The 25,813-nt window shown below is 39.5% G+C and overlaps 1 protein-coding gene across 4 annotated transcripts; it reads right to left on the bottom strand.

Annotated features, from left to right (window-relative positions):
* Nucleotides 1-96: 96 nt before the first annotated feature.
* Nucleotides 97-25,753, bottom strand: RTN4IP1 (reticulon 4 interacting protein 1). 4 transcript variants are annotated; one of them, XM_080617059.1, is made up of 9 exons: nucleotides 25,393-25,753; nucleotides 23,274-23,425; nucleotides 22,339-22,407; nucleotides 21,972-22,096; nucleotides 16,773-16,821; nucleotides 15,091-15,227; nucleotides 12,739-12,922; nucleotides 11,276-11,368; nucleotides 97-878 (listed from the first exon to the last, which is right to left on the bottom strand). In XM_080617059.1, exons 1-9 carry the CDS (start codon nucleotides 25,658-25,660, stop codon nucleotides 762-764), a joined length of 1,194 nt encoding a protein of 397 aa, XP_080473185.1. In that variant the 5' UTR covers nucleotides 25,661-25,753; the 3' UTR covers nucleotides 97-761. The 4 variants fall into 4 exon arrangements, with proteins under 4 accessions (XP_080473185.1, XP_080473188.1, XP_080473187.1 ...); XM_080617062.1 differs by lacking the exon at nucleotides 25,393-25,753 and adding an exon at nucleotides 24,905-25,035; XM_080617060.1 differs by lacking the exon at nucleotides 97-878 and adding an exon at nucleotides 6,100-6,568.
* Nucleotides 25,754-25,813: the final 60 nt, after the last annotated feature.

The following is a 25,813-nucleotide window of genomic DNA, read 5'->3' as shown; positions in this document are numbered from 1 at the left end:
CAGCAGCAGTGACAGGGGCCATGGCAGAAACAGGGTCTCCTGATTACTGACAAAATCATATCTAGCCTACCTGCATAAACACTGTAGTCAGCTGACTCTGTGCAAGAAGATAGGCAATTAGAACAATTATCAGTTAGTTGCAGATGGATTTTGTTCCATGCTTCTACTCAGATTAGTTTTGCCATGAGAAATTTGCCATACCAAGATTAAAGTGCCAGGCTTGAGGTAGCAGTGTGACCAGTTACTACAGGGAAAGTTTACAGGTTCTGAGAATGAACTAGACTGAATAATAATATGTATTAATAAAGGTGAACAGAACTAGGAAAGGCCAGGGGAAAAAGGACAGCACAAGTTTCATTTGGACAGTTACATACAAGAGTAAGTATGCCTCACAATTTTGGGACTTAGCTAAAACATCTGGAAAATAAAAGCTCCATGATCTACCAACTGAAAATGCTGCTGGCTGTTCCTCTTATTCCAGGAGGGAGGGGTGTTCTGCAAAGTCACAGCTACATTATTAACATGGCTTACATGTAAAAATACGTATGGGACATTAACAGTTACCAAATGCAGAGCATGAAGGAATCAGAGAGGCTTTTCTAAAAGATTTTTTTCTTCTTTTTTTTTTTTTTTTTTTTTTTAATTATGCAACCTGTGTGAGCTTTTAAAGAAGGAACAGCTGCTGTGTACCAATACGTGTTCAAGGGCAACAATTTACCAGTAAAGGGCTGACTGCAGGGAGAATAATGATTAGAGACACTTTATTTTTTACTAATTACATTGATCACTGTTTTTCCACGTGCATGTCCTCCTTCCAATTTCTGAAAGGCCTTTGGAACTTCAGAAAAAGAGAAGACTTCATCAATAACTGGCTGAATCTATAGAATAAAGAAAAAATGTCATTACATTAGCAATAATGTATCACCTTCACATTTTAAAACTATATGAAGAAAGGGGGAAATTACTTTATAATGTTTAGGGCAGAAGTTGCTAAATGATGTAGTCACTGGCTTTTACCTTTTTTCAGGGGTCTTTCTGCATGCACAAGGTTTTCTGCTGCTCTTTTCCCAAGTTTTGAAACATCTCTACTTGCACAATTTGGAGCCCTCAACTGGTACTCTTGACTATAAGGTCACCAGTCAAGGCTCTAAGCCCCTTTAAAAGCTGACAGTGTGGTACAACTTTCTGTTATCCACTATGATAAGCTGAGGAAAAGATCTTTTTTCTTTTTTTCTTCTATGTCTCCACTGGTCCTCTTGTTAAACCTGCAAGTTTTTAAAAGGTCAGCTGTTTCAAAGATACCTATGAATCTAGTGGCTATCTGCACCAGTACATGCCTCAGTACCCTGAAAGGACTTGGCCACAATGAAGTACCAAAAATATTCCACAAACATTTGTTGCTGAATCATTTAGATATACACTTGAAAGCCCAGCCACTGTGTATTCCAGCAGGCATACATCATTAAGCCCAGCTTGCATCGACTGCTATTCTGGCATTAATTTTGTATAGTAGCCTTCTGGATTGTTTTAGACTCATTTCTAATAATGAAGGTGAAACTAACCTATTCCTTGTCTCAGGTATTAACTAAGGAGCCCAAAACCCTACATTTTCTTTAGACATCATAGGGTACTGCCAGAGGCAGAAGAAATAGCAGCTGCTTCTGAAAAATACTTTGTCACTGCTCATCCAAGGGAAGAAGCTTTTTCTAGTCTCTCAGTCCAGTTCTGAGTCAGCCTTCCAAAGGCTAAAATAAGATCTGTGTACAAAACTACCTCCTCCCAAAGATCCTACCTATCCTGAAGTTAGTCTCTTACCTTGGACTCCCCTAACACCAGCCCTATGCATGTTTTTGCACTGATGAACTGATCCTAATCCTCTTACCAGAGGAAAACAGTAACAGTAGATGAGTCTACAGCTAAGCTGTTGCAGTAATGAAGATCTGAAGCAACAAAGATCCAAACAGCCCACTTGCTATATCAGAAAAAGATCCTTGCTACTTGAGTCAGTGCAAAAGGTATCTTCACGCTTTTTCCTCGCAGCTACTAGCATACACGCTGTCTTGTTGAATACTCTAAAACTGATAACTGCCCTCTCCTGGTAGGGCATGCATCTCACTATATACAAAAAAGAATACAACAGCAATAAAGACACAAACAATTTGTCAGCATGAGAACAGGGCCATTTTTCAAAAGGCTTGCTTACTTTTACCAGGAGACAAGGAGTATGTATTCAGACATGCTGTTTAGAAGGCAAATGTACAGCACTACCAAGGAAAGGTTTTCATATGCACTTCTTCCAAGCAGCAGCACTGGCCACCTTGCACCCTCCCCGACACTGCAACAAATGCATTGTCCATACTCATGTAGATCCTTTTCTCAACTATTCAAACAAAGTGCCTGACTTTTAAGTCCATTCATTGCACTAAAATAAATACTGGGTTTGCTTACATGATAACAGTAATCCAAGACATCAATAATCTACCTATTACACTGCAGTATAGCCTAATCTTGTTACTAGATTTTCCTCTTTATTTTCTCAAGGCAAGCTTAGCAGTAATGTGAAGCTTTTTATGCCAGAAAAGTAGGAATGAGTGAACCCCCCTAAAGTCAGAATTAGCAGCCAAATCACTATGAGAGCAACTGTGCAAATACATTCACTAAGTGCCTCAAATCTGTCATGCTGCAGGGTACAAGGCTGGGTCGTTTTTTCCCTTTGTTCTGCCAGGACAATGGCTGTAGACAAACCTCAAGCAAAGGTAATAATAACACAGCAAAGAAGGCACAAAGATAGTAACACTTTCTGCTGCTCAACTGGGGATGAAATGTGGGGCATGAATGATCAAAACAAAATCATGTTTGGTCAGCATCCAGCACAGAACAAAAATGTCAGCTCAGGTATCCACAAGGTCAGGGACGTGGACCTAGAGCAGCAAAACCACTGAGACAATGGCTTTGGGTACACTGAGCACCCAAGTAAACTGCAGCTGCTGTGACTATCAGCAAGAGGAACGTGCCGCTGATCAGTAGACTTTGGTGGAAGAGCAACCCTTGCTTTCATAGCAGGAGCCTGGCAAAAAAAAATCAATTCAGTAACCTTGTTGAGCCAAGCACAAGTGCAGCACTTGCACAAGTACTTAATGGCAGTTACACACAAAGCTGTGCTTCAGTTAAGAAAAAAACTATACAGACACTCACCTGCTGGAGTATGGACACAAATGACCCTCACAAGGCAGGAGGCCAGGAAGAGAGGAAAAGTACTTGGGGAAGAAAGCACTGCAGCAGCACAAGGGATGTGAATACAGAGAATTCCAGGGAAAGGCAGGAGTTAATTTCAGATGTGCAGCAAGTGAGAAAAAATTAACAAGACATTTCAGTGTTCTGGCACCTGCACTCATTTATTGTAGGCTGCAGCTTGTAACCCTGACAGAACAGGGTATGTTATGCCCTCAGCCTATTAGGTAAAGTTCAAGCCATCACATTTGAAAAGCGGTGACACAGGGGTTCAGAAGAACCCTAAACTCAACCTCACAGTGCAGAACACCATGTGTATCGCACTCACTCAAAGCCCATCTGCTACATTGATGTAACTTCTAGCTCCATTTAAACGCTGGCTTTAGGCAGTGCTATAGAGACATGAATACTAAATTGATGATCCTGACAATCTAGAGCATTAAACATTTTATCTGGCTGGCTGGTCAGTCCCATTGTCTGAATAGCCCTGAAAGGGCTGACCATGTTGCAGCACAGTGATTCACTCAGCCTTTACCATAATCCACTGACTAAGATAAAATTTCTTCCTGTGAACAGACAAATAAGTAGGGGAACGTCTGCTGTTGCTGAATGTGTGATAATAAATGGAGATTAACTGGATAATAAAAACACTGCTATTTACAGCCACGCATCAGTTCCTTGCCAGAGGACACCTATTTGTTCAGAGAAAAGGGATTAAACTAAAGTCTGTGAGAGAAAGGATTACACACAGCCGCATTGAAATGTTTATCTGAAAACAGACTGGGCCTGAAAGGTACTTTCTTCCTCTTCATTCTCTCCGATGCAGGGCACAGTATAGAAATGAATCTCAGGTCTCCTGAAATAAACTCATGTGTTTGGAAAAAATAAAAAGACTAATTGCTGATGCTGATTAAGGCTATCCTACACAGAGCACAGAAGTGGCATCCCGGTCAACCCAGCTCTGAATGCAGCAGGCAGTGGACAGGCACAGGCAGGAGTCGACTGGTCAGCAGAAACACACTCCTCCTAATGGCAAATTCAAGCCTACCCTTTCAGGTCCCCACTTCTGTGGTAGCAAGGCCAGTTTGAATTTTTCAGGAGGGACAAGCTATGATACATAAAGGGAATGAAGACGGCTTTGATCCGCGTATTAGCACGAGCTGCTGCAGTGAGAGTGAAGCTGCTTCCTGCCGCTGGAGGGAGAGCTACAGCCTTGAAATCTCGGCAGAGAGACGAACCAAGCCTCAGAGGCCCTCAGCGCAATCCTAGTTGAGAGCAGACAAAAAGTCCCCTCACTCCAAGGGCAATGACAGTGCATTGGCTCTCCCCCAGGTTTGTAAAGGATGGCCCTGTCAAAATAGCAGGGCAGCCTTGCTTTGCAGAGCACCTCCCTCATTGCTGCTGCCTCCCAGCACACATCACAGCCTCCTCATGCCTTCGTAAGTAGTATACTTGGGCACACACGTTGGTAAAGATACTCGTGTATTTACAGAACAAGAGCTGTGATGTGCTTCACCAGACATCAGAATCCTCTTGAGGGCTTGCCCTAATGGAAAGACCCACTTGCCATTTTGACTAGCTGAGTTAAAAGGATAAAGGATGTCTTCCTCCAGAAACTGCCACCTTGCCAGATGTGGTCTATGGACACAAAAGCACAGCTTGATACTCTCCTGTGGCCTTCAGTAAGTCTCCCTTCAATGTCAACAAGAGACTTGAACAGAAATCATTACAAAGAACAATCCCTGTCTTGTAACTAAACATTTAGTTACCTGTTCAGTACTTTACTGTCATCTAATGGAGAAAACAGTTTTGGGACACGGCTGTTTCTAACATTTCTTCTCTTCAACTGAGCATCTCTTCCTTAGCTGTACTCAAGTTCCATGTTCTCTGGGTCTTAATTCCACCCCTTTCTTCATTCTTCCTTCACCTTAAATCTATGCTGAGCTTCATACTACTTGCCAGTATTAGGTTCTACGGCCAAACCTCACTGAGGACAAAGATTAGAAATTGTCACCTTCTGGAACAGCTAGCTCTGCTCACGTGTTGTGGGTAGCTTTTTAGCTATACAGTACTATGGTTTTTATTAGCTTATATTTCAGAAAATACATACTTTCATCCAAGAGCACATTAAAGGATATCAGGTACATGATATCTCTGTCCCAAATGCCTAACAGAAGTAAAAATGAGCCACTGATCCAGTCTCACACACCTGTAAGAAGAATGGTGGTGCAGTGGTTCAGACACAGGAACGGAAGGCATGTGTCCTGGGGTCTACTCCCACAGTCATCTTACCAGCAACTGTATTGACTGTGAAGCCAAGGTACATTCTTTCATATCCAGACTCCAACAGCAGCCCACAGCAACTCACGAGTATCATCAACAATTATTAAAATGCTAGAAGATAAATCCCACTTAAGCAGACTATCAGGGTACGGTTCTGAATGTAGAAAGGCTTTAAAAAAAATCTAGTTCATTGGCTCTGGCAGAACAGCTTCTACAGAACATAATCAAGAGCAGTAAGAAACTGGAACAAGCCCAGAATTGTAGTGTGTGCCAGCCTAGCCCAAGCTTAAATCAGTAGAAATGAGGAAGATCCTGGGTTTAGTTACCTACTGAACCATGCTGAAGAACTATTAACTAAAGGAAAGAACAACTCTCACTTCTGGAATCCCCTAGCACTCATATTCATGGTAGTTGTCCTGATACTTATGCTGGTAATTAAAGCCATCTGGGCCAATGCTATCATATAACAACAACAAATTTTAGTACAGTCACATGTGTATATGTATATATATATAACAGTATATATCTTTATATATGAAAGCATATGTTATTATATATATTACATATACTATATACTCTGTATTATACATTGTATATATTAGAAGAATAGTCCTGCATGATCTGTATCTCTCCAGATCTCAGCAAATTAAACTCACAACAGACAAGACCTCACATTTCACCACTGTCCTGGATGTAATTCCCTCCTACATCAGGGGATTAGAGCTCAGAACACTGGGTCTGACCTCCTATAGAATATGCAATTATATGAGGCTAAAGCAACACATTTGATTAAATATCTGTTATATGGTGATTTTTTTTCCAGACTTCATTGTGGTTTATGTGAATTTACATATCCAAACCCTAGCTCCCCACAGAATGCAAAATGTCCATTAGTCTTCTTCACAGACATTTTATGATGTAATCACACAGCACCCTCATGAAGAACACAAGCAAGCTCCCATGTCCTGAAGGAATAGGAACAGATGTGTTTTAATGAAAATCACAGTGGCTTTTTCTGGTGGTCATGACAAAATGCAGTGAAGAGCAGGGACTTCTGGAAGAGAAAGAACCAAACAGCTTTTTGCAACCTCTCCTTGATCAACATATCTGGGGACCAGCCAACCAACCTGGTAAGCAGAAGCCACAACATGCAACAAAAAACCACAAAACTAGAAAGAAAAAGAAAAAAAGAGAAAAAGAAAAGAGAGAAAGAAAAAAAGAGAAAAAGAAAAGAGAGAAAGAAAAAAAGAGAAAAAGAAAAGAGAGAAAGAAAAAAAGAGAAAGAAAAAAAGAGAAAGAAAAAAAGAGAAAGAAAAAAAAAGAAAAAAAGAGAAAGAAAAAAAAAGAAAAAAAGAGAAAGAAAAAAAGAGAAAGAAAAAAAGAGAAAGAAAAAAAGAGAAAGAAAAAAAGAGAAAGAAAAAAAGAGAAAGAAAAAAGAGAAGAAAAAAGAGAAAGAAAAAAAGAGAAAGAAAAAAGAGAAGAAAAAAGAGAAGGAAAAAAGAGAAAGAAAAAAGAGAAAGAAAAAAAGAAAGAGATAAAAAGAAAGAAAAAGAGATAAAAAAATTAAAAAATGCAAGCTTTGCAATTTACCAAAGACTAGTTGTCAGAATAAATATGAGTGACTGAAGAGGAGAGCTGTGGAGAAGGCCCGATCTCTAGTCAACTTAGACATTTAATTACAGAACTGCGATGCTAGCATCCTTTCTTAGACAGGGAGAGTGAAGAAGGCACTACACCCAAGGTAATGTCAAAGTGGATGGTTGTATCCATGTTACTTATTTCCTCAACAGTAAAGACTAGCAATACAAAACAATTCCACAGGGCATCTCAGAGCACAGTACCAAAGATGGATAAAGGGCACTAGCCCTCATTAGTAGAAAGAAATATTATGGTAGCAAAAGATTATGTGATTTGTACAGCATTGCACAGAAAGACAGCAGCAGGGCCAGAGAGCAGCCAGCATCCTGTACTCCAAACCACAACAGCAGGTGCGAAGTCCAAAGCATCTAATGTCTTCAGCAAAATGCATAATCAATACTAGACACAAATTACGTTAACATAGGCATGCAATAGTTTTTCTTATGTATGCCTGTGCTGTAACATTGATCTAGAAAGCAAACAACACAGAGTATAATCTATCCATGTCATAATCAGAAACTCTACTTGTTCTTTAGTCTTCCTTCTGCAAAATCAGCTTTCACCCATCAGCCCATTTGATACAACTCTGAAGGAAAGAACATTAAGTCACCAGAAATACTGAAAACACACACACACACGCGCGCACACCTCTGCACTGCATTTAAATGACACTGAATTTAAATGGAAATTTCAAATTTCTGTAGGGCTCCATGTTAACCCACATCCTACCTTGGTCCAGCAGAAATACACAACATACTCAGTTGTTCCTCTTACGACACTAAGGAGTCTTTTCAGCCTGTTTTCCTGCATCAGGCTTCATAAAAGGCAAAGTGCGTGCTCAAACTTTGTAGAGGCTTTCTACAAACTTATGTAGTTACACACATTTGGTATATTTTCACCAAGTACTAAACCACACGCCCTCAGACAGAAGGAAAAAGTTAAGCAAGCAGCAAAAATCAAAGGCTGTCAATGTTAAAATCACAACACTGACCACAAATACATCAAACTAATTCCTAGCAAGCCTTTTAGTGACAATGCTGGCAGCAGAGACCAGTGATGATGCTTCAGCAAATGGTGTGCCAGCAGAGCTGTGTCCTGAACTAAAGGCCTGATTGATTCCAGCCATCTTTAGATGAGAACCTTTTAATTCACCAGGAACATTCTGCCATGGAAAGAGATCCCCAGCTTCTGACATGCGCTTTATCAATTCATTTGGTGAGGCTCATGTTAAGCCAGTCCTTGCCAGCTCATAATTAACTGGCAGAGTTCATTCCACAACAGGGACTTCCCAGCAGCTTAAAAAGTAGCCAATATCTCTAAAATCTGACAAGGAAATATGTGATTTTCTCCGTGCCCACTACTGTTGCAGCAGCCTCTCAGCTCCTCAGTCTCATAATAGCCTCTTTGCAAGATGTCTAGCTGCAAAGCAGAGAAAACAGCTCATAAACTGAAAATGGTTTTACAATCCCCAGAACTGAGCTGATACGCAGGTAAATTACAAAAGGAGAATTACTCTCCTTCCTTGCACTACCAGCTCATCAAATCCTCTCCTTCTCCTCACCATTAAAAAAGGCTGTTAAAAGAACTTCTCGTACCTGACATTTTGCAAATCTCTACTTCTTGCTGCAAAGCTCATCTGCAAAAACCAAATCTTTAAACAAAATGCCCTTTTTGCTTATTATTTATCCACTGGAAGACTGAGAATCCCTTTGCTTTCACAAAGGAAGACGATGAACTCATCAGAACTCAAAACCTGTATTGGTGCAAAAGGACTAAAAGAAAAAACACTGTTGAATCAGTATGATCTGTAACACCTTCGGGGATATGCTCTTCAAAGCTTCACTTACTGTAACATCGCCTCTTTAAACCATCATCTCCTTTTAATTTCCTTCATTTAAATCCCCCCTCACGATTTATACTTTCCTGAAAAAAGCCCCTCATTTTCAGGAGTTCTGCAATTGCTCTCCTTTTCACACAATCTCAAAACTAAGATGTCTGTAGCAGAAAAGACGATTGACTGAAATTTAAAAGTAACTACAGCTGTATTACTCAAAACTGTAATCAATCAAAACAAAGATGTTCAACTACATGAACTCACTTCACTGGCTTCCCCAAGTCATCTTGCTACACTTTATTGCTTTGTGGGTTTTTTTAATTCTCATTTTTTCCTCATTATTCCCACTTATTTTCACTTAGTTACGGGAAATGATGGTATGATTCCTCCAGTAATTCTCTCCTGCCTTTTCTCCAAGCACCTACTCTTCTGAATGGATGATCTGTCCATTTCAGAGAACACTTGTTTCTAGACAATAAAGGTCACAGTCTTATTAACATAGATCGAAATGGAACACATCTGGGTCTTACAAAATACAATAGCACAGGTGTTTGCAACATTTTACAAAATAGAGTAACATGCTGCTAGAATAATGATTATGCAGATAAACAGTCTGGCACTGTGACCTGTTTTTGCATGGTGAATAAAAGACCAAGCAAACATCTTTGTCCTCACTATCATCTTACAACAAAAAGTACATCAGGACATTCATACATGTATGGCGTACATTTTAAATGGCATTCTAACTCACCTGTCCAGATTATCAGGCAGAGAACAGGGATTAAGCCCTATCTCTATTGCATAAACAGGTGTTTCCCAAGAGGCTTTCATGGGTATATTCTGCATTTGTTTTGCATACAAGGTAGGAGCATAAAACAAAGTAGGAACACAAAACAAGTTGTGACTGGTTGAAAATCAGGACAAACGGTAAGAACAAAGACAAGGGCATTACTGTTTCTTAGACAATCACAATTCAGTAGTGTGATTGTATGCAATCACACGGTGGGTAGCATCATCTAGGATCTTTCTTGATCATGGGATAATGGCTACAGCACTGGACATAACGCAGAGTGGTGCAAAGCTGTAGCCAGGGACACAGTCCACCACAGCCTATTTACTGCTGCAGCCTCTATTTGTGAGTAGTTAACTTTTTAGGAAACACAGACTTTCCACTGGTTGTGTCAGCAGCACACTGCTCATGACAGAGAAACAGCAGAGGCTGAATTCACAAAGTTTTTATTCTGATCACCAGCGCTGAGGTGGCAAATAGAAGCAATCAGGCCTTAAGTACAATAGGAATTCATTTACTCATCTCAACACTCTGGAACACAATGCACAGCAGAAAAGGAGATCAACGCTCATTGACGGATCTAGATTTTACTAATATGCACAGATTTTGAACACTGGCAATTTGCCCTGACAATTCATAGAATCATAGAATGTACCAGAACTACCAAGTCCTGGCAGATTCTGCTCCTTCTTCTGCTTAGGTACCACATAAAAAGATTAACAACAGTTCCCCATATTCTGTACTGTCAGAATTCTGGCAATATGAGGACATTGCCAGGACCTACAGCACCACACAGTCCAATAAACAGGCAATCAACTGCTCACCCTCACACACATTTTGTAACAATAGACCTGAAATGATCAGAAAAACAGTAATCCATCTGCCACTTCACACCTTTCCTACAAGTCCAATAAAAGATGCCCCAAAATCTTACGAATGCTCATGATACTCCAAGTCACTGTGCTGAATTAGCACAAACATTATACTCTGAAGCACTGAAATAATGAAACACAAAATTCTTGTCACCACTCTGCCAATGCAGATTGTCTAAGACCTGCAATAACCTGAATATTCTAGTTCTGTGCACATTATAAGCCAGACTGCCAAACACCCAGGCTAGGCAATTTTGTGTATGCAGATACACACAGTCACGTTCATTCTGACTAAATGAACCAAATGAGGCCTCTTAAAACATACCATTTTCAACACCGGAGTTCATTCTGAATGACTGGGAAAAATAAACAATCATTGGGCACTTTTTCCTCACAACTTAGTAAGCTTTGTGTTTTTAAAAACAGATATGGTGGAGAGGGAGAAGGCAGAAGAGTTTAAAGGATTATGAACTCCTAAATTCCATGCAAATTCAGAAGTTAGAAACTGCAGCAAGTAAATTCTTAACTAGCTTTCTTCACTGTGACTGTAATTATGAACTACAGCATTTTTCAGATAAAGCAGCACCTCCTTCAGCACAAACACCCAAACAACCATTACAAACATACCTTTCCAGAATCAACTAGCTCTGCAATTTCATCCAAACTTGGGCCACTTGCCATAAAAAATGCCCACCGATAATGGACTCCTTTTAAGAGATGCTGCAAGAAGAATCACAAATATATTAAAAAATTATGAGAGAAACCTGAAATGGTAACTGAAACAAATGACAGGAGATCCAGAGAAGTAACTTAAGGAAAAGACACGGAAATTATATGCTAGCATCTGACAAAAAATGACACCTAAGCATGTGGATTAAATGTACAGACAGGGATGTTGGATTACCACAATAAGATCAGGGTGAATTTTGTGTTCAATTTTACAGGTCAGCTAGTTGAGAAAAACAACCACCATGTCTCTGCAGCTAGTAAAAACATTGTTTGTTATGTAAGAGAGAAATGGTGCTATACATTTATACACTTTCACAAAGGGGGTGAAAGAAACCCAGCAAGGTGACATTTAGAACCTTACACCTCAGTGTCAGTAATTAAACTTTCCACCATCACATCTGCCAAAGTCATCACCAATGACATATGGCAGCTCACAAGAAAAGTATTTTGGGAAGATCTCATAAGCACAAGTCAAGAGCACCTCCTCTGAGTAAGCTGTTATAAGGAATAAGAGCCATCAGCCATCATCTGCCAAAGAGAGATGATTTTTAATACATGGCATACAATGCTCCCCACCACAGAAACACACACACTGAGAAATATTACATTATCTATGATTTCTTTCCAGCCTTCTCATTTTGTTTTTGAGCCTGCCTTTGAAAGTACTTGGGCAGGACTTAGAATCTCATTCAACCATGGCATCACAGGAATACCATAGCAACTGCTTGAAATGCATTCATTTGGAGAGCAAGTACACACGTTGAGAGAAGAAAGAGAAAAGTTCTAAGAAGCCTCACTGATCTGGCCACTGGCAGAATGTTTTAAGATCCACTTATGAAAAACAGAAAAAAAATCAGTATCACCATCCAGACACATGAACATGAAAGAGATGAAAGACTTTCTAGCCACCCTCAACCACTTTAATACTCTCTGGTGCTGGAATAGGATGAAGAGAACCAGTCATGGAAAAATGTTTTGAGAGAAAGCCTGAGCAGCCTAAAGCAAGTAGCAAAATTACCCACACTACAATGAGGCAGGGATTTGCTCTGTTTACTATGAAACACTAGCTGTCAGCAGGACTCACTAGGGAGGCCATATGGAAAAGGCCACAGTGAAAAAGCACAATAAGGAATCAAAACTTCAAAGCACCCCAAACTACCACATACATCAATCACTACCACCCCAACACATCTTTTTTTTTTTCAGTTCAAGAAAGAAGGAAAGAATAGAAATGCATCTGAAGTCTACTTAATGATATATGAGGAAAATACAACAGATGCCTCTAGAAGAACCACATGACTAGCATCCAAGCCACAAAGGAAGCCACTAGAATACTACATAAGATTAAATATGTAAGATACCTTTACAGTTTTGGAACCAACAGTGAATCCCGTTTGTAACATGCCATCAGCCACTCCAAGTCTGTCCATATTGATCAGGAAAGGTGTTACTAAGGTAACATATGTTGCTCCTGACCATTTCTTCAGGAGATCCAGAGCCCACTTCTCAGTGGATCCACCAACATTATCTAGGATGAAATCAAATCTGCAGAAATGTAAAGAACAGGTTGAAAATCACAATATGGGGAAAATAATTTCATCATAATTAAGCTAATTAATATCAGAAATTTGCTATAGTTTACATTTTAACGTGTCAGCGCAATGAAATAAAATAATATGCTTGCAAGACAGTAGCAAGAAAGTCCCCAGACTTCAGCTAAATCCCAGCTTTATTTACTGTACAATGGCAATCATATTTACAGGTTATTGCCCATTCACTGCATAGCAGACACAAGCTATTCAGAGAACTTAAACCTCACTTAAACTCCAAAAAGCAGACTCTTACATGTACAACTACATTCTCTACTTACTTAAAGCTTAGAGCTCTATCTCCCTCCCACTGAGACTACTACAGCAGTCCTGAGGTCTGGTCCTAGCATTGAACAATATGGTATGTGAATGTAAAGACTAGTCTGGACTCATGCCCTGACTAGGAACATCTCCTGTATGTGCTGTTCTCAAGAGAAAGTCAATTCCAGTGGTCAAAGTTACGTAAACGAATTACTAACCCTTACCTCCTCACATCCTTTCTGTGACACAATCCTCAGCTTCACTTCCAAAAGTCTTTTTTGACCTCCTGATTAATTTTGGGGGCATTTTACCTCTACTGGCAGCTCTTTTTTCCCCATCTACCTGTCTGACGTAGAACCTAACAATGCAATGAGTCTAAAACCTTCCCCCCATGGAATAGGTATATGCAGCCTCTGGCAACAAGCCACAGATTCAGCCTTCCTTCTCACTTTCCCAGGCATGTGAGCCTGTAAAGGCTGAATAGGCCAAAAGGGAGCTATGCACCTATACTACTAGATGCACGGCTCATTCTCATTTTCATCCATAAATCTCCAGCAATCTCCAAACTGCAAAAGATATTTACACATACATCTAAGGAACATACATCTAGAAGTAAAAGGGAAAAAAAATTATGCAAATTAAATAGAAAAGTTCTTATCTCTGGGTAGACAGTTTTCCTGCCTGTCCTCCAAGGATGTAATTTCATGTTAAAGTTTAGCCAACCTAACTAACAGTTAGCTGTCAAGAGAAATTAAAATAATGAGAACTAATGCTCTGGGAAAAACTAGCCCACTATGGGGTCTGAAGAGTTAGTACAACTGAAAAGGGAAGTAGGAACATTCCTCTCAGTATACCTGACTGATAAGCTTAGCCATATCATAAAACTGCTGTTGATACCTCCTAAAAGGGTCACTTGCTAGAATGGGTGTTCAGTATTTAAGATGTTAAACTGCACAAAGGCAAATTTAGCACTGCTTGCAAACTGTGTAGCTGCAGGTCCTGCCCACACAGAGAGAGCCAGTGCCCTCACAGTGGACCTCAATCCTGCTGACAATCAGCTAAAGGGCACATGCCTTCTTAGCAGTTATCAGTAAGATTCTTTCATAGATTGAACAAGTTCTATTTTCCCTCCCAGAAAGTTAACTCAATATAGCTAAAAAGAGCAGTGTAAATACCATATTTAAATACAAGTCACAGTAGACTAAGTTTAAACAAATGGAAAGATTGAAAAAGCAAAAAATACTTCAGTTCTAGAGAAAACCCCAAACTACTTTAAACATAACTGCTGTGACAAGGTAAGTGTGACTGTTTATCAGAGGCAGCTGTACCCAATGTTACAGAAAATAAATTACTCTCAGCTGAGTTGCACAGTGGCTAAAGACCCTCAGGCAAGTCACTTTACTGCTTAATGACATAGTTCTTCCCTCTAGAAGAGGGAAGATTACTATTTACTAACCTCACACAGGATTTCTGAGACTTACTTTCATTTATTCATTTCACTTATTCTTTATAAATGCTCCAAGATCCTGACAAAACTGTTCACAGTCATTGAACAGAGGCATGTGAAAGTGAGCTTGCCTCCACAAGCCCAATTAACTGGCTTAGTCTTACAATGAAATCTGTGCTTGGGATACTCACTTGGCAAACTGCATTCAAAAAGGGGTGGGATGAATTTGCTTTACAAAGTAATGCTTTAGAAATTGGGAAAAAAAACCCCCTCTACAACCAAAACCAAAAAAAAAACCCAGTGAAGAACAACAAAAAAAAAGAGGGAGTTCTGACAGACTGGAATCAAGCAATCAAAAGGCAGAAGGTCTAACCGCCAACTCCTTCATTTCAGTATTAAGCAACACAAACACGTACAAGGGTAACATTTTAAGCCGCTCTTCCAGATTTCCAGATTTGTAATCAATCACATCATCTGCTCCGAGTTTTTTCACCAGTGTGCTGGCATCATGAGAACAAACTGCTGTCACGTGAGCACCCCAGGCCTTCACTAGCTGAAAACAAGCATATAAAAAAAGAAGTCTAAAGTTTAAATTTTAGTAAAACATTGAGAACAACTTAAAAAAAATTATCACCTTTAGTAGGGGGACTGTGTTCCAACACAGCATAATTTGTCACACATCCCACAGACAAACAGTGGTAAGAATTTATCAGTATTTAAGAAGGTTTTGGGGAGGGAGAAGTTGGTGTGGAGGAAGGAGTGCGGTTTTTAATGCCACTTAGATATATCAGGTCACAGGATAAGCAAGGCTTCAAATAAAATACTCAGTTTGCCATCCAAATCTGACAGCTAAATACATACCAAGAAGTACTGTCCAAGTTACCAATCTACAAAACTGTCACCAGATCAACCACTAAATATTTGTAAATATTTTAAATTATTTTATATTCCTACCTGTTCATTAAGTATTTCATACATCTACCTCACTGTAAATAACTTAAATATTAATAATGAGAAAAAGAAGGAAGTTATCTGATTTACCACAGGGATGATGTCAGATTATTTTCTACTCCAAAGGCTATAGGAAAATAAAGGATTTTTCTAGTTTTGTAAACTCATTTTCCACTCACAGTAACCTTTTTTACATTTACTCTGGATTAAGGAACATATTTTACTCAGAATTAATCAGGTAGAAATTGTAACTAGTCAGTGGCTGGTCGGCCTTTCATACTGATCTAATTTAACCACCTTATTTATTTATTTATGAATCAGGCATAGCATACCACTAAGTATTCTTCCGTAATACCGCTAAATATTCTTATGTAAGCCTCTTTAAAACCATGTTTATGGTCTAGTAACATGGAACACAGTGATGCCATCACCAAATTTCACTATTTTTTTCATATTCTCAAGAGAAAGATGTTTCAGCATGATACAACACTGATTAGAAACAAAATCCCCAAATTAAAGAACAGCATGAAAAGAGGATGTTCCACAATTCATGTATCAATAAAAGAGCATATTGACTCTCTGAACTTTAGAGCTACCAGAATGAAGACCGACAGAAGGGCAGCAGGGCAAAGACAGTGAGGGAAGGTTCATCTAAACCACTCTGCTTCACATACACTGCACTGCCCGGTGCCTCTCATATCATTTGAGCATCTGAAACAGTCATGGTAGACGATACATTCTCAATGAATTTTTCTACTTGTACACCAAGTTCTTTTCATATTATGGAGCAGACCTGACTGAAAAATAACGAAAACAGGCCACCTATTTCAGGTTACACCAATTAAGAGATTTCCTGCACCCAAACTGTGAAATGCGATCTTTCACGACCTACTCCAACACACAACGATACTCACAACTCCTTTCTCTGAAAGTCCCTGCTCCCTATTCTAAACCAATACAATGTAACATGGAAAGAAAATAAATCTGAAAATATTTCAGTTCTGGAAGTATCAATCAGATCGATCAGACAGATCAACTGCACTGGCTTGCAATTTCACTATTCCTTTCCTCTGTTCCCTTCTATCAATTTTTTTTGTTAATATTGAATAGTTTGAAGATGCACCCTGGGCATGCTGGTTTATATTACCTGTACAGCAAATGTACCAACTCCTCCTGAAGCTCCTAATATTAATACTCTGTAAGAGAAAATTAAAATATATTAAATAGTTTTTTAAATAAACTTTATTGTAACAATGTATTCTAATGTTTCTTACACATCTCTGACATCAAATTATTTTAAGCAGAAGACTGTATTTGTTATTCAGTGTTACTTAGTGGTTAGCTCTTCAGATGGCGAATAATGTGACTTAACATTATTCACTACCTGTTTCCTGTGCCAAGAGCATTATCTAAGCACAGCCAATGAGACTTCCTCAGATGTACCTTCCACTAAACCCAGGCAGTGGAGCTGTCAAGCAGTAACATTTATCACCCAAAAACCCTGTCCTTGTCCTCACTTTCCCAAACAGAATTGCTTATTCTGGGACAAAATCAGCTAAGAGTCTTTCATTCTCCCAGACTCCACTGTTGTATCTTCTAAAGTAAAAAAAAAAAAAAATCATCAACATTTTATAAAAATTGGCATTATCTAAAGAAAAAGTAGTTTAGTATCACATCGTTTAGGGAGATTGGGAACTTCAGAATATAGAGAACATAGTTTTCCATATAGCATACTATTTATTTAAAACCCCCCAAAATACAATGAAGTAACCTTGCCATAAACAAATCTAAATTCTATTAAATTATCTGCTTTTTTCTTCAGTAAAAAAGACAGTAGAATTTTTCTAGTGAAAACTGGCACACGATGAGGATTAGGAGTGTATTACCAAATTATTAGCAAGTGAGAGTTCATTAACTGAACACACTACCCTAAACTTCATTAAAATGAATGCAAGCTCAGTTGTGTGAGAACCTTACTGCTGGCAGCCTAATTTCAGAAATTATGTTCAGAAATTAATGTTCAGAAGTTTCATCCAGAAATTTTAATTAAATAATCAAGCTTCACAAAGTGTAAGAAAGATTTGGTGCCGAAGCTACAAACAGCACTTGGACTCTGGACCCATTTGCTAATTCTAGGACAAAGGAAGATCCAAGATGAAGATGAAGTCTTGGCATAGGATTAGGGAACATCATGTTTCTCGAGACTTGTGTTTGCCAGAAAAAATTCAGTATGCTTAGAAGCTGGTAATGTTCCTGTTTTAAATCTCACTGTGCTGGATGTTGAAGGAAATTACTTTTTACAGTGCAAAATTGTACTATACAATCTGGAGTCTCAGTTTACAAAAATTCTTTGAAGTAACCTAAGAGACTTGGCTTTGGTCACAGCATCCATTTTAAAACGCTTCCTTTTTTGTAACTGATCAGATTCCGTTCCCTCCTATTTCACTGATCCAAGCTGCAAAATTCAGATAAAGAATATGAAATCACAATGCCTGCAGCTTTTAAATCTGCCAAAACATACTTATCCTCAGAACTGTGCTTCCAACGACAGATGCCTGAAGCAACATTCACATTTAGATTTTATTATACTTGAAAAGGCTCAGGGATGTTACACTCAAGATACCGGGTTAAGCCCATCTTTATCCTCACGAAGGACAGTCACAATAAAATCCTTCCAAAAAAAAAACCCCAAAAACTGCCTTTCCAATTTTACTCCCTGCTTAAAGCGTGTTTCTTGCACTACAAATTTTGGAGAAAGATGTCATTTTAAAATGGACATCTGGCTCATGAATTCGGGGAATGTTTTCAGGTTTTGGGAGCTACTTGGCTTGGATTCTTTTGGTTTGGTTTTTTGTTTGTTTGCTTGTTTTGTTTTGTTTTCCAGTTCAGTAAAAGTCCCTGAGGTTCTTCATGCTTTCCAGATGTGGTTTGTTCCTATGTTATGTGGGATATTTTCTACCAAACCTTCAAATTATTCAAGCTTTCTCCATACACTGTGACCTCTAGAAACTCTTTTGCTTCAGAGATCAACTACATCCGCACAGGATATCCATGTGCCACAGCTCAACCACTCAGCATTTATACAGCAGTGAGGACAGCAAGACACATTATTTGGCAGAACACAAGGAAGTGGGGAAGCATTTGAAGGTGCAGGACCTGTTAGGATGGTAATAAAGGAACACAGACGGTGGAACGTGCCAAAGCAGGCACAGTTTTGTTAGTATTGCCTCAGGAAAATACAGCCAGAACAAAACATACCAGAGAAACTACCTGTTTGTGAGCTCAGGAATAAACTAATATATAAACACGTGCACAAGCAACAAACTAACAAATTATTTGACCTGAAGAGAGGTCCAAGAGAACCTATTCTCTCAAAAGAACAAAACAAAAGATCATACTCGAGGCTTCACTCCCTTCTGACAAAGGCACATAATTCAAGCCAGTATTCACCAAGCCCTATATAAAGCTTTAGTAGTTCAAACGATCAGAGAGTCAGCATATCTCTCCAAATGAGCATACCACAGGAGTTTAGCCCTTCTCCTTGGGCACCACTTGGAACTATGGTATGGTCAGGAACTCAAATCAGAGAGCCAGGACCTGTTTCAGCTGTGTGGGTCCCCGCAAAAGACAGGAGGTGAGGAGCAGGTGTACAGATCAAGGACTAACATTTTCTCCAGATTACAAACAACTAGAAATTTTCAGTGACTCAGCTATACACCAATGTACTGTATTTCTTGAATATTTCAATTTTATACATGTATATAAAATTTAATTTTATTTGATTATGCCAATAAAATCCCTAAGAGATTTATTCCCGTACCAAGAAGCATTTACTCTATCAAGAACTTTTGCAACCTCACTCACTTTGTACTTCTCAACAGATAAAATGATGAAATAATACAGACTATGAAAAGAATATTTTCTCGGGGTATCATTCAAATTTTCACTGAAACAATGTAACCCAGGAGTGTATGCTTAATAACTTACAGCAACAGAATCCAGCGTCTCTGCCCAGCATACTTAAACGCATAAAATAATAACACTGTATTTATATAAAAACCTTTACTTCATATTAATGTAAATGTTTTCTCAAATTGTCAGGTTTGTTTTTACCGTGCTTTCTGTGAATACAGCAAGCAAGATACATCACACTGTTGTTGAACAAACATATCACCTTTCTACTGAAACAGGACACTGGCACGTACCAGAAGGTCTCCAGGTATTATCCAGAGAACTTCAAAACAGCGGAGTCATTCAGAACGTTTTGGATAACAAGAACATTCACTTTTAGCTTGTGCAAGAATATTGAGATAAATTACAGTGGTCCTGGACAGAAGTTACAGAGAAACAACTAGAGTCATAGTGAAGAAGGAGACAGCTCAAACACTGTGAGCACGCTTCAGGTAACTTGGAAAAACAAAATCTGTGAAAGTGTGTGCAGATGCAGCAGATACTCCTGACAGATCAACATGCTGGACTATTAGCAAGTATTTCTGGTTAGCCAACCCTTGCACCTTAAAGAGGCGAAGAAAACAATACACACCAATAGAAAAATCTTGCTCTAAGATGTCTTAACACTGCAATAAAGTACCAGTGAGGTAGCTTTCATCAAGGAATACAACTGCTCTTTCAAAGTAAGACACACCGTTGTGCGTATACATACACATATACATAGCTATTTACATACACCTACAGGAAACAAAAAGACCAAGGTAAAATCATATATATAGGTAAGTTCTTGCCAAACATGTTAAATTATTTCAAGAAATTAAGATGTAAATTCTTGTCTTTTGAAATTATTGTCTTGAGAAAGTAATATAAAGTTCATGGAATGTACTTTTGCACAGGCCTTTAATTAATTTTATATATTTTCCTACAACATATTTTTCAGGGGAAAAAGCTACCATCATTTAAGTCATTCCCTGCTGTTTTTACAATTCAAGATGACTAGATGGGAAACATCATAATTTTTTAAGTACATTAAAATGTTTTTTTGCTGACAGAGGAATTAAATATCAGGAACATAAAAGTAAATATTAAACACAAAGACACTATATAATGCAGTTTGAATTTCACTTTTAACTGTCTAAACACTTACCTGAAGATTAGAAAGATACTTTAAACAAGGCCAGCCTACCAATATATCTTTAGGTTAATTCTATTTACATGTGAAAGTTAAGATTAAAAAGAAGAAGTCTAAATACTGAAGAATAAAATGGAATGCAACATAACTAGAATTTTGTCACTAGCTGGAAGTTAATTTCAATGATGTCTCTTTGAGATTGCTTTAAGTTTTGCAATTTCATTTTCTCAAAGCATTGTTTATCTTCAGAACAATCATCTGATATTTTCATGATGAAATCTGCCATGACATACAACTACTCAATCTATTATCTTCTAAAGATGCAGGTGAAGAATTTCAGTAAATCTAGTGTCCTTTATAATGTATTGCATTACAAATAAAGACCTAAGATAAGAGGTCAGGCATCTAGACTCCTACTGCCCAGTAATTACTCTATGACCTAAATTTTTGGTGCAACATAGTAATTTCAATGACTTTTTTTTTTCCCCAATTCTGGTATTTTTACTTTTGCCCTTCTTTCCATTCTGAACATTTTGCTATCTGTTTACACAAACATCCAAAGGCCAAACAAATTGCAAATTTCAATTATCAAGAGAAAAAGGTACCTGCTCCAATCATTCAATGCATTTTTTGTCTTCTGTCCCCCACCTGCTAATGTCTGATCAGAGGCTGATAAAGCCCATTTTTCTGTTTGATTTGGCTGCTTATCTTTCACGTTTTTGTCTTCTGCATTCCTGACCTCATTAAAGTTCTGGCCTATAGCTCAAACGAGACCCAGTCACCTGCTCATTTCTTTCTGAAAAGCTGGAAAACCAGTCTGTTCCAAATGGCCCACACATGCAGGAACTGAGAGAACCACACCTCTGTGGCTGAGAGGGCGTTTTGTGAGTTGCCAAAGTAACTCAGAGAAGATACTGCATTTGGTAGCTGTCCTAGCAGGCAGAAAGGCAAAGTCCCTATAAATTCCTAGAGATACCGCTCAAATTCTCTTTACATTAGATATGCATTGAACTACCTCTATATAGTCGCTATATAGAGGAAACAAGCAGCAAGTGACTAGGTACACTTCAGTTACGGTCCTCATCTGAGTCTCCCTCTAAAAGACATTTCCCTCAGTACTTGTGTAGATCTAACATCTTCAGCCAGCTGGGCTTTGTGAACGTCATGCTGTAACAGTCTTCTTCATCATTGGACATGTCTTAGAAGCAGCTAATCAGTATAAAAATGAACCACAAAGTTTCAGCACCAGAACTATCTACTTACCTTTTCCCACTGCAATTACTTTGGTTCAGTCCTCCAACCTGGTTAACAGCAGACCACGCTGTGAGACCTACGTATGGTAAGGAGGCAGCTTCTGTGTGACTGAGACACTTTGGCTTAAAAGACACCTGGAATAAAATCAATCATATATACGTTACACAGCAGATCCTATGTGACAATGAAATATTTAAATAAGCTTTACTGAGTTGCAGATTTTGTATCCCACATTTTCAACTGTCTTTGTAACTAGCTGGAATCTAAACCAAGCCAAGCACTAAGAAATAAAGAGTTACTTAGACACCGACGAAAAAAAATGCCAGTCTTTACAACATTGGTTTTTTGTCTATTAGCCACACTTTTGAACGTTTACCTCGTTTCCACTAGCAACCACAAACTCTGACAGTGTGCCCTGTTTCCATGGAGGAATTGCTGCCCACACCTAAAACCAAACAGAAAACAGCTATCAGGTTTTGTGGACTTCGCACACGATTGTACCTACAGATAAGTTTTCTTCATTGAAGAATTTTTTTTTTTTCCAATTTGCAGAATGTCCTCGCTATTGTTTATCAGAAACCAGCTTTAGCTTACTCTACACAAAAATAAAAAACCATTACAAGACTGACTAAATGAAGGACTGTAGAGGTATGTGAATAAATCTTACCATACTGTGTATAAGACATGATTTTTTCAAAACCCCCAAACTATTTCCACGCCAGGAAAGCCCATATTGGAGGGGATGGGGTAGGGGGTGGGGTAGGCAAGGTGCGCATGTGTGTGTGTAATCAGAAATTGCTATACTAAAACTGGTAAGATGTGAAAGGAACTGCTGATGGTGAAAGCAAACATATCAGTACTTATGGGGGGGCCTCAGAAAGTGCTTCTTGGGTTATGCCAGAGTTCCTATCCTAAGTAACTTACGAAAAAAAATCACAGAAACGAATCCTTTCCTGCATCCTGTTATAATTCTATCTTCAGTCAAAAATGATGAAGCACCATGAGTGTGCACAAATAAATTCTCTCTTGCTACCAATGAAATAGACAAAAAAAAAAAAAAACAAACAACCAAAACCAGAAGGGAAATTAACTTGCAGAAGCAAGTCTCAGAAAGACCATGTTTTTCAGAGAAAAAAAAGGTAGAGAAGAAGGCATTTAGGAATTTACTGCTAGATAGGCCTTATTCAGAGTGCAACAACATTAAAAGAACAAAAAAACAAAGAATTTTCTCAACAGGAAAATGAGAGGTGAACATCTCATAGTACATTTTAACAATACAATTTAGGAAAAAACAAAGATTGGTGGTATCACCTCATCTCCAGGTTTGAAATAAGATACAGCCAGTCCACATTCCATAACAACACCTGAGACATCTCGACCAAGTGTCAACGGAAATTCAGTGTCCTCACTTTTGAGTTTCAGGGGATCCCGTTTCATATTTAATGCAGTTGCACCATAACCACCTGCAACACATGAAATTAACCATGACATACTGTACTTTCATTTATTAACTGAACAATTCCAATTAGAAAGTGCTATCAGAACCTGATGAGCTTCATACATATTTAGCATGGAAAAAATCTGCAACATTTTATACTTTTATAGAATTTACAAATAAAGAGAAAATCTCATTTTGCTTATTTGTCCAGGAAATGGCTCTCCATTATAAGAATATTTAGCATGTGATAACACTGTCACAAATTCTAGTAGGTCCACTGGAAATGTTCCATTTTCCAACACCATTGTGTAGCTAAAAATCCAAAAGAACTCAAAACTTCCCATTTCATAGAATCATAGAATAGTTAGGGCTGGAAAGGACTTTCATATCACCTAGTTTCAAACCCCCTGCCATGGGCAAGGACACCTCACACTAAACTATGCCACTCAAGGCTCTGTCCAACCTGGCCTTGAATGCTGCCAGGGATGGAGCATTCACAACTTCATTGGGCAACCCATTCCAGTGCCTTACCAGCCTCACAGTAAAGAACCTCTTCCTTATATCTAACCTATCTAATTTGTCTTTTCACAGAAAGTACTGTAAAAAGCAATACGAACATTATTGGAAAAAGACATTAAGGCACATCCCCTAAGGTGAGTAACCTGAACTTCCATTCAGTAAGCAACAGCTATATGCTGCAAACTCTCAGAATTACCCATCTAATAACTCTGCTCAGCCTAAAAAAAAAAAAGACTGCATTCGGGCATGTATGCCCTTTCAAGTGTTTGGACAAGTCTGCCTAGGTGCCCTGTTATGCTAGGATGTGTTTTAATACTTTAAAGAAACAGACACAAAAGTAAGCACCTTGAAAACAGAATGAAAACGTAATTTCTTCCAAATACAGACTCAAAATACCAGTTGTAGCCCAGTAATTCAAATAGGTCATTCAACAGGAATCCTCAGCACATGTCCCATAACCAAACCCACAACTATATACAAAGATTTTTTAAAATTAATTTATTAGTGGCCCAAACGCAAATTACAGCTCTGTTGGCAGGCTTCCTGCAGGTATCTCTGAATGTGCTCCTGAATCTGATTTGATATGCAAGATCGCTCTTCAATGTGAAATATAAGGTCTTCCACTACCACAACTTCTCGTGTTTCAAACCTTGAAACTGAGGGGAAAATCTGGTTAAATGCATCCAATACAAAGAGTTGGTCAGTGAAAGATACAGATTTCTGAGCAAGATGACAGCAGCTACCCAGGCACCACCATAGGAAGCAAGGGCATGACAATGAATATGGTTCGGATCCCTGGAAGTGTTCCAAGGCCAGGCTGGACGTTGCTTTCAGCAACTTGGTCTAGCGGAAGGTGTCCCTGCCGTTGGCAAGTGGGTTGGAACCATATGATCCTTTATGTCTTTTCCAACCCAAACCATTCTGTGACTCTGATCTGGTTGCATGTGCCAACTTTGTGGCAATTTTGACCTTCAGCTCCATTTACCTCAAAGAGACAGGAAAATCCAGCACCCCGCAGGGGGAATGCTGCTCCGTGGAAAGCCTAGTCTCTTGATCAAGAGTACCACCACTCAGACGGTGGTAACAGGGGAGAAGGCCAGGAAATAAATCCCACCGTAGTCATGCTACTAGCAGAAGGAAGCTGAGTTGCAAGCTGCAAGCGTGCAGAAAACAGCAATTAGTCACTCAGATTAAATGCTTGCCCCTGCAACACACATGCTCCTGTCTTCAGAAAGGCTTTTTGTACCGTTCATTCCTAGGAACTTCAAAGGGGTTCACGATAAACAGGCAGTTTCACACAGGAGTCAGGGCAACACTTGCTTTGAGGCACTGGCGAGACAAGTGCCCACCGGGGCAGGCTGGTCACAACGCCTGGCCGATTTTGGCCGCCGGGGGACCATACAGAAGCCACAGTTCAAACGCAACCTCTGCCATCGCGCCAGCCCGGCCAGGCTGCCCGGGCTCGGCACTTACTTCTCATGCTAAGGTCGATGGGGTTCAGGCTCGCAGCGTGAACCTTAATGATGACCTCGTTCGGGAAGTGTATGATGGGGAACACCATGTTCTTGGTGAAGCGCAGCACGTCGTTGCGGCCGTACCGGTCTATGACCCAGGAGGGCATGGCAGACCGCGTCCGCGGAGAGGCGCGGAGCCCGCGGAACGGTGGCGGCTGCTGCTGCTGCACGCCTGCCCGCGCCGCTCCGCTCAGAACCCACCCGCTCGCTGCTCCCCGCGATAACATGGCTGGGGAGCCGGGCCAGACCGCGTAGCCAGCGCTCCAAGGGATCGGGCTGGGTTGCTGAATTCCGCACACGCCTCCGCGTTCAACCCTGGAAGCTCGGCCCGGCCTGCCCTCCTTCCTCCTCTCTTCCCGGCGGCACCCGCTGCCAATCGG

Source organism: Psittacula echo (genome assembly GCF_963264785.1).
Source record: "Psittacula echo genome assembly, chromosome: 4".
Taxonomy (NCBI): Eukaryota; Metazoa; Chordata; class Aves; order Psittaciformes; family Psittacidae; genus Psittacula; species Psittacula echo.
This window is presented reverse-complemented; position numbering and strand designations above follow the sequence as displayed.

Bases quoted from the DNA above. Each gene is read 5' to 3' on its own strand.
- RTN4IP1 (XM_080617059.1), bottom strand. From the start codon at position 25,660: ATGTTATCGCGGGGAGCAGCGAGCGGGTGGGTTCTGAGCGGAGCGGCG. The intron at 22,408-23,273 runs GTGATACCACCA...GTTTGGTTTTAG, and splicing joins ATTTCAAACCTGGAGATGAG to GTGTGGGCAGCAATTCCTCC. The intron at 15,228-16,772 runs GTAATATAAACC...GCTTGTTTTCAG, and splicing joins TTGGTACATTTGCTGTACAG to CTAGTGAAGGCCTGGGGTGC.